At 33.0% G+C, this 10,047-nt stretch overlaps 1 protein-coding gene across 1 annotated transcript; it reads left to right on the top strand.

Annotated features, from left to right (window-relative positions):
• The first annotated feature begins 740 nt into the window (after positions 1-740).
• On the top strand, positions 741-7,645 carry LOC112527881 (glycerate dehydrogenase). Its single transcript, XM_025138725.1, has 12 exons — positions 741-987; positions 1,088-1,171; positions 2,403-2,543; positions 3,264-3,385; positions 4,615-4,696; positions 4,807-4,879; positions 5,539-5,630; positions 5,726-5,800; positions 6,306-6,491; positions 6,786-6,830; positions 7,125-7,239; positions 7,439-7,645. The coding sequence occupies exons 1-12, from the start codon at positions 865-867 to the stop codon at positions 7,459-7,461; spliced, it is 1,161 nt and encodes a 386-aa protein (XP_024994493.1). The 5' UTR covers positions 741-864; the 3' UTR covers positions 7,462-7,645.
• The last annotated feature ends 2,402 nt before the right edge of the window (positions 7,646-10,047 follow it).

The following is a 10,047-nucleotide window of genomic DNA, read 5'->3' as shown; positions in this document are numbered from 1 at the left end:
TTTATTGCATTAGTAAAAAACAATTTTTATCGTGGTAATTTGGATTTTTTTCGAAAAATCTTCAATTTGATATCTGAATTTAAAAAAACGAGATTTGAAATGAAAAATAGATTTTATTGCATTAATTTTTGAAAARAAATAAATTTTAGTTATTTTTCTATAATTATTTTGCAAGTTGGTTTCCCAAAATAAGAATCAGATGCAAATTGGTTCCCCAAAATGACGATTTTGAAAGTTGGTTCCCTAAAATAGGAATCAGGTCCAAGTTGGTTCCCCAAAATGACAATTTTGAAAGTTGGTTTCCCAAAATAAGAATCAGGTGAAAATTGGTTCCCCAAAATAAAAATCAAGTGAAAGTTGGTTCCCCAAAATAACGATTTTGAAAGTTGGTTCCCCAATATAAGAATTAGGTGAAAGTTGGTTCTATTTTGATGCAATTTTTCCTATTAAAAAATAATGTATACTCTAAAAAATAAAATGCAAAGGGTATTTTAGTAAAATCAAAAGAATGGATAAAGGGCCCATTACGTGGCATTCTGTGGTAAAAGCCATATCCTCATTTCTCCAAATGCAAACGAGAGGTCGGAATTTTCAAAAACTCAATACCAATCAACTACCTCATCACCCCATCGTAATAACATGCACCATCACTCATCTACCCTACACGCACCTTGTCCATCAGTCAATACTCAGAAGTCAACGCCATATCTGAGATCAAGTGCGTCCCTCCACTGGATACGGTAGTCCTTCCCACAGCCAATCAACCCAACCAGCAATTTGAAAAAGCTTCGGTGTAATCAAGCTCACACTCATTTCACCCGCTAAATCACAACCAATTCCTTCTCCATTTTCAAGCTTTCAGAAATGGCGAAACCAGTTTCCATTGAAGTATGGAACCCTAGTGGGAAATACAGAGTTGTCAGCACAAAATCCATGCCGGGTACACGCTGGATTAATCTGTTGGTTCAACAAGATTGTCGTGTTGAAGTAAGTAGTTTAACTAACCTTCACAAATTTGATCAATTTCATTGTGGATTTTGTATATTGAGATTGGCTCGTGTGGAAACTTGTATGTTTTGTGTTTCAGATATGCACAGAGAAGAAAACGATATTGTCTGTTGAAGACATCATTGCTTTGATTGGAAATAAGTGCGATGGAGTTATCGGTCAGGTAACATATTGAAGATTCATTTGCTTTCTGTTTGTATTTATAATTAATTGGAGCTATGCATTTGGGGCCTTTTTGATGTGGCTGTCTCCAACATCCCTTGCTCGTATATTGCAATTTTGGATTCTTCCGAGTTTGTATTAATCTGAAACTTATTGCTTTCTCGACTTTTGTGTCTGTATGTATTAATACGGAGATAAGGAACAGTTGAACCGGCCTAAATCCAAGCCAAACTAAATCTGAACCATGTTCATGTGTGAACTTGAACTTTTAATCTTCATGTGTGAAGTTTGTTATACTTGCATCAATAATCAAAGTGAAACAAAGTCAAACAGTTAATCCGGGACGATTAATGTTAGAATAGATTCCAGATCATTTGTTATACAACGATTCTTAGAATCAATAGAAACAGAAAATAGATCTATAAAAAAAACCGAAATATGTATATATATTTGTATATACAATCGAAGCAGTAAAGAAAACGATTTACTAACTCGGTAATCTTGATGAAAACCAAATGAATTGTTCAATAAAGAACAAGAAGAACCCAGGAAAAATCGTGTATGTGGTCTGCTGAAATCGAGAACATAAAAGGTTTATATAGGTTTCCCCTTTTCAAAGAGCCCTTATAAAAGAGACCGGAGATTCCTACATATATAGAGGTAGGTTGGTATGTGACTGGCTGATGTGGGATTCCGACAAAGATTACCTTAGAGTGATGCCTACCCTCCTACCAATCCTCCTAAAGGACATTTGATAGAAATCACCACATCATCTAGCTGCAAAACTCTAAACACAACTTGATTCTGCAAAGTGTGCTTTATGAGGATTGGATCATTAACTTTATTAAAAAGAAAAATCAATGTTGTCTGTTCTTTTTCTGAAATTTAAGTCAGATCATATATGGTTTCTTAAGTACATATTTACTGGATAGGAAAGAATTTGCACAATCTGGTTTAAAACTTGACAAATGTTCATGCACGAATAGGAAAACTACTTAAATTTGCTAACTCGATCCATGAATGAACATGCTATATTCTGAATCCCTTTGTGTAAAAACTAGTGTATACAAAATGGACAGGTTGAACCAAAGCTTTTCTTGTGTACTCATCTTGACCGCAACAGGGTGTGACAGTGATTTATATGAATGAATGAAACTAAATTTTGCGATTTAGTATTGTGATATGTGCTTTTTCTCAAGATTTGTTAATTTAGTTTGATGCATGTGTTTTAGTTGACTGAAGATTGGGGAGAGACGTTGTTTTCGGCATTGAGCAAGGCAGGAGGGAAAGCTTTCAGCAACATGGCTGTTGGTTACAACAACGTTGATGTTGAAGCAGCAACCAAGTACGGTGTCGCAGTTGGAAATACTCCAGTGAGTTTCATTCTTTTGGGTTTATGGATTTTAGTTTTATAATCTTTTACCAAGTTCTTTAGTGCTTAGTAGTGTTTGAAATATGAAAGGTTTGATAAAAGTTATCATCCAAGTGAATTATAATGGAATGAAGACAGTTTATTCACTCCTAAGCTAAAAACTTGATTTTTTAAAGTCAGATGGATCACTTTTCTATATTCAAATTTATATGGATATGTTTGCTTAGAGGAAATTATTACAAATAGACTAATTTTATTGCTAGAAACATGAAGATGTTCACACATCAATTGTGATCTTAACTAGCTTTATGTTTGACTTTTCGAAAGCCAAATATATATACAGGTTTGAAACTGATGCAACAGATGAATAAGGGGGAATCAGATGATCCATAAGTTGGCAGTATGATGAACCACTATTCACTATTTTCATCTTACCATCTAAATCTCAATATCTCATAATCAAATGACATTTTAGACATTTACCAAATAATACACTTTCTTTATCCTCCTAATTGCACTCTTTCTCCTGAAAAATGGATAATGTGGTAAGCTTAGTGGTAAATTTGATGGTAACCATAGATTTCCTTTGTTAAAATAGAGAATTTCCACACAAAGTTTCCTATGTTCATTATTATGTCATTTTAAAGAATTTCTTGGCATAATTGAACTTATTATCTTCTGAAATGAACAATTGTGATTAAAAGTCGAAAAATATGTGCAGGGTGTGCTTACAGAGACCACAGCAGAGTTAGCAGCATCACTTTCTCTTGCTGCTTCAAGAAGAATCGTCGAAGCTGATGGGTTCATGAGGGCTGGCTTATACGATGGGTGGCTTCCTCATTTGTAAGATCCCGTGTTTACTTTCTTCCAAAACATTTTCGATATCGAATGTCTATGCAATTACTGTATAGCGTATTTCACCTCGTGAATATAGAGGGACTTATTTGGTTTGTCACTTTGTCCACCCAATACAATTGCATGAATATAATTGACATTTAAAGTAGTTACAAATTTATTAGAAACCAGTTATGCATGATAGGTGTATGAGATGATCTTCACCACAAATATACCAAACACTTGAAACCGAAGGTCCCAAATAGCACGGAATCCAAAATGTGAACCAATCCATTACACTTTCTTCCTCTTACAACAATGCTGAAATGTTGGGTCTAGCAATATGATACAATCCATCCACAATAAGCAATTGTGTAAAGGCAAGAACAGCCACAAGTACACAATAGTAACAATGCATGCAAAACGAGACACTAGGATTTAACGTGGTTCGACTATCGATGCGATAGTTTATGTTCATTGATCAAATGGAAGTTACAATGTTACTTACAACTTACAAGATCAAATGATTCAAGATTAGCAACAAAATTTCAAGACCTTTTGTTCCTGTTATTTTTGAAAGGTTAATACTTGATAACAAACTGACCAATGAGATTTGACATAAATGTGCCACCTTAATGGCCAAATCCCCATCGACAAGTTGGGGCAGCGACCTCACATCACGAACCCAAGTTGGCAAGTTGCTATTCCCCTTCAGGAAATTGCGAGCCGCCCAACTACATGCGTAGGTCGCTGGCTTCAAATCTTCACATCACTGAAATTGTATTGTAACATTTGAACCATCTTCAAACATAGCATTCGACTCAGCCAAGCCACTTGTGGTCGCAAATCATCTTGCCACTTGTGCCTGTGAGCTTCAGGTAGTGGGTCCTGGTGGCCAGGCTACATGTTACTTGGCCATGCGAGCTTAGCTCACATGTCTAGGTTGCCGGTGCAGGGTTTGTGCCACATCTCAAATTATAAAAATAGATAAGGGATTCACGAGATATGATAAGATCTTAATAATGACCTCGCGTAAATGTAGAAAATATGTTGAACCACGTAAATGTTGTCTCTGATTTTTGTTTTATGCAATTATCATTGTGTGTATATGGTCATTGATCTTAACACTTTAAACTGATTCTATCCGGCAAGGCATGAGGCTTGGGTTGGAAAGCATTCATGTTGCATTTTTGCAAAGAGACTGTTGCAGTGACTTGAACTCATGACTTTTTTTGTAGGTTTGTGGGGAATTTGCTTAAAGGACAAACCGTTGGTGTAATTGGAGCTGGTCGTATTGGATCTGCGTATGCTAGAATGATGGTAAGTTCTTGTTATTTGACATCCTACAGCTGTCAAGACTCTAGATCCAGTGGTTTGAAATACAGTTGCAGTTCAAATGTGGCTAAGCTTGAGAAATATTTGGTTATCAGATTGAAGGGTTCAAGATGAATCTAATCTATTATGATCTCTACCAAGCCACGCGTCTAGAGAAGTTCGTTACAGGCATGTCTTGCTCCATCTTGTACAACATTTTTCTATCATAATTTGTCAATTTTACGCATAAGGTCATTTAACATTTTCATTTGATTGATTATTTTATGAAACGTCTATGTTTGTTGCAAATAAATATTTATTGTGAAATTGCAAACGTAAAAAAACTCAGCACTCTGCAAGGATGTGCAGTTTTGGGTAAAGTTTGTTAATTAAGATGCCCTTGTATTTACATTTCCACGATTTGTTCAAAATCACTAATTCTTGCAAAATGTAGCTTTTCTTCGAGCAATTTCACTAGACCCATGTTTGTCAACCATAAGATAGCTTATTTTTTAGCTTGTTAAAAAAAAAACCGTTTGATCACCATAAAATAGCGTTTTGCTACTTCAAGTAGGGTTTCAATAAGGTCTAGGGGGGTTTTCTTCCAATTATGCCCCTTATATTTTTCATTTAAACATGTCATTTTGGGTCATTTTACATTTTCATCTTACTTATCTGCTAATTTTAACTAAACATGATTAGTTTATTGACAACTAGCTTATTAGCTAACAACCACCTTATCAGTTAGTTTGCCGAACATAACCTAAGAACAAGTGTTGGTTTTGAGGAGAAATGAATATGGGCCTATTGTTTAATTGGATATCAACTAATATTTTAGCAATTTGCAGCTTATGGTCAATTCCTGAAAGCCAGCGGGGAACAACCTGTTACCTGGAAACGAGCATCATCGATGGATGAGGTTCTTCAAGTAGCTGATGTTGTAAGAATTTCTATACTTCCTTTTCAAAATTTTATTGGTTTTATTTCAGTTTTTATCTTTCTGAAGTTTGTGTCTTTTTGGTGATGATCACATAGATAAGTCTGCATCCGATATTGGACAAAACAACTTATCATCTCATCAACAAAGAACGGCTTTCGAAGATGAAGAAGGTACGCTACATTTTGAAATGTTTGAACCTACATATGAAAACTGAAACAAGCAGATGCCTTAGGTGGAGATAATCAAACTTTAGAGCCGTTTCAAGTATGTGCAGACCTTGAAAACACTGGAAAATCAACGGTGTCATTCATTTAATCCATTTTGTGGGCCTCATTTTCATGATTCTGAGTCACAAATCACAATAGAGACGGTACCCACAAAAAGAAGACAATCCCATTTTCATAATTTGCAAGTGTAAATGGGAATGAGACCTACAGAACTAAGACCAAAAGAAAACAAGCATGATAGTCCATTTTCATGATTATGCGGGTCCCATTTCCATTGTTCGAGCTTAAATGGAAGTGGGACCCATAAAATATAAAGATAAATGATGAAGATAATGTGCTAAACAAGTGGAAATTTCTAACCAATACGCTTAGACATTTGAGTTAAGCAACTCCCTTATTACTCTTCAAGTAAGCATAAAAAGCAATATTTTCCAATCTGAATGTATAGGAAGCAATCCTTATAAACTGCAGCAGAGGACCTGTGGTTGATGAAGAAGCTCTTGTCGAGCATTTGAAGCAAAACCCCATGTTCCGAGTAGGTCTTGATGTCTTCGAGGATGAGCCATACATGAAACCCGGCCTAGCCGACATGAAAAACGCCATAGTTGTGCCTCATATTGCTTCGGCATCAAAGGTACATACGATTTTATTATGTACTATTTTCATTGATACACCATTTGTTGCAATGAATGTAAAAGTTAATTATATATTCATATTTATAGCTAAAATTTTATGTAAAAAAGAGCGTTTTTCAACTAGCAGGGTCGTTTTACTTATTTGTGACCCGAAGATCATGTGTTTTAGCCATAGTAACATTTTATTTGCGAACTGCAAAGGGAAATATTACATATAAAGCTTAGTGAATTTGAGGAGGCTAAGTGCGATAGGTCGTACCTTCTTTTATCATGCCCGTTTATGGTTTATGCAGTGGACTCGTGAAGGAATGGTCACACTTGCCGCACTAAACGTACTGGTATGCAGCTTCTTTTTGGCATATTTGTCCTTAATGAGGGTTGGTTATAATATCTTTTTAACAAGAACAAACTAGTTAACCAGCTTTTCAATACTTTATCATATTTGTCTCTCTCTCTCACACTTTTCACAAGTCAGAGGGTCTTCATAGAATCAGTCGCTCTGCTCTTGGGGGTAGAGGTTAGATATGCGTACATCTTACCCTCACTGGACCCCATCTCCAAGAGGGATATACTATATTGGGTTTGTTTGGTTTGGTTAAACTACTTTATTTTTTGTGTTCTTATTCTAACAGGGAAAGATAAAAGGGTATCCAATTTGGTCAAACCCGAACCAAGTAGACGCTTTTTTGGATGAGAATTCACCACCCCCAGCAGCAAGCCCGAGCATTGTCAATGCGAAAGCTCTAGGTAAGTAGCTTCCTTCTTGAGACGTGACTTTTTCTCGAGTATGCTTGCTCATAAGAGAAAAAGCATATAAACGATGAACATAAGGAATTTATGTAACAACGAACATAAAGCGTGTGTTAAAACACAAAAATGCATGAAAAAAATGCCATTCGAGTGATTGTTACGGTTTGCAACTTCTGATAATTATTGTTAAACACAGGACTGCCAGTTTCGAAGCTCTAAAAAGGGTCGACAATTCTCTGGGGTAACAACGATGTATTCCTTCGGTTTGTGTACATTGTGTATTGCTTATGCTCACTACTCTATGTATGTTTACAATTGATGTGCAAGTGAAATTACATATAATTTGTTGTTTTGTGGTTCGATCTCATGTACTTTGATTCGTTATGTCCACCGTTTAAGAGAAGAATGCTACTTTCATACACAAAAATATCTAATCACAATGGTAGTGTCCGATTGGTTTGAGCTTGGGCAACAAAGGTCAAAAGTGTCCGGAGGTCCATGTTCGAATTCAACGAGGAACGGAGGTTCAAATGCGGTGACTTCGTGTAATCCGTAAAGCAGATGGTCGTCTTCAGATTAGTCAGCTCGCATAACGGGTTGGATATTCAAGTTAATCAAAAAAAAATAATCCTAAAACCCTTACAGAAGGTCATGGATTTATAAAGTATAACTCACTATTTAGAGAAATAAAAGGACGGTAAAAAAGTTTTTAACTTTTATCACATAAAAAAAAACAAAGTCTTATAAATCTAACATCTTATCCAATAAGACATAAGTGGTGAATAAAAAGTCCTTTCAAAAACCATAAGGGTGGTGCCTGATTGGTTTGAGCTTGGCTCCAAAGGTCAAAAATACTAGGAGGTCCCATGTTCAAATTTAAGAAAGAATAAAAATCCCCTTGTGACCACGGAGGTTCAAATGCGATGACTCCGGGCTATCTGCAAAGCAGATGGTCACCCTGAGATTAGTCGGCTCGCATAACGGGATTGGATATCCAGGTTAATAAAAAAAGTTCTTTCAAGAAAACAAACAATGCCTGTATAAACAACTTGCCTTATCATATTCAATTTACCAAACATTTTACAAGCAATTTGTTCAGTCTTATCAATAACTGTATGGAACATAAAACAGATAATTAGTCTAGTCGAATTGAAATTAAAAAAGACAAATCCCACTCCATAAGATGTGTTAAAAATGTGTTAAATAATTTGAATAAAATATTTAATTTAATTATTAAATATATTTTTTGAAACATTATCAATTAATTAGGATATGCGAGATGGACCATTTTTATTTTTGTTCGTTTCATATGTAATGGTTATTTAAAATAATAAATAATAGATTTTTTTCTAAAATTTGTTTTAGTAAGTTCAAATATTATCTATATCTATACTATACTATAAAACATTTGAAAAAACTCTTAAAAATATTTTTTTATGCATCAAGTATTGTTATTGATGCATATTACTTAAAACTCAAAATTATAAGTAATTATGCGTAAATACAACTTATTAAAACTCCATTTAAATTCGTGTAACTAACTGCAGATAAACATAATAAAATACAAAATAAACATCTTATTTTAAATATAAAAAATCTAAAATATAATTAGGATAATTATTGATTTTTAACAGAACACTTAATTACTATATTTATAAAAAATTATATTATTAAACCGAAAATAAATTACTTTGTGGTTAATCTAAATTAAATTATAATAAAAAATTGAATTAAATAAATTATACAAAAAAACAAGTTAATTTGATACTAATATCGACATATTTTTCCAATTTTTTATGAGATATCCAATTTTATATTTTATTTAAACACAAAAACATTACCGTTTTATCAAAACCATATAAAACCGTGTTATAATATCAACAGAGACAAAAAACAAAACATTAAAATCAAGTTGTATTGCGCTGCATTATGCGAGTACCCTTTTAGTTATACTAGAAAGATACTTGTGCAATGCATCGAGACACATTTCCATTTCAATGTTTCGTTTTATTTTTTATCCATGTCGATTATAGGATTTTATGTGGTTTTGAGAGAAAAAAAAAAAGATAATGTTTCTATTTTTGAATAAACTATAAATTTGAAAATATCATATAAAATTTACAAAAAATATCAGTATTAGTATCAAATTAACTATTTAAAAGTTTTTGTTTGTTTATTTTTTTTATTCAAATTTTTTATTATAATTTAATTTAACGTAACGAAGTAACTTAATTTAGGTTCAATAATATATTTTTATAAAAATAATAATTAAGTATTATGTTAGAACTCAATAATTGTCCTAATTATATTTTAGATCTTTTTATATTTAAAATGAGATGTTTATCATTTATTTGATTATGATTATCTGCAATTAGTTACACGAATTCAAATATAGAGCTTTAATAAGTTGTACTTATGCACAATTTACTTGTATTCTTAAATTTTAAGTAATATGCATCAATAAACAGTAGTTTATGCATAAAAATGGTTTTTAAGGGTATTTATCAAATGTTTATAATATAGTATAGATTATAAAGCATTTAAGTAAAACTCTTCAAAACCATTTTTAATGCATCAAGTACTATTTAATGATGCATATTACTTAAAATTCAAGATTACACATAAATGATGCATGAGTACAACTTTTTAAAGCTATATGTTGAATTCATATAACTAATTGATAAACATAATCAAATACATGATAAATATATCATTTTAAATATAAATAATCTAACATAGAATAATCAGTAAGTTATAACAAAATATTTAATTATTATCTTTATAGAAAAATTATATTATTAAACC

This window comes from Cynara cardunculus (assembly GCF_001531365.2).
Source record: "Cynara cardunculus var. scolymus isolate 2C chromosome LG 15, CcrdV1, whole genome shotgun sequence".
Classification (NCBI taxonomy): Eukaryota; Viridiplantae; Streptophyta; class Magnoliopsida; order Asterales; family Asteraceae; genus Cynara; species Cynara cardunculus.
This window is presented reverse-complemented; position numbering and strand designations above follow the sequence as displayed.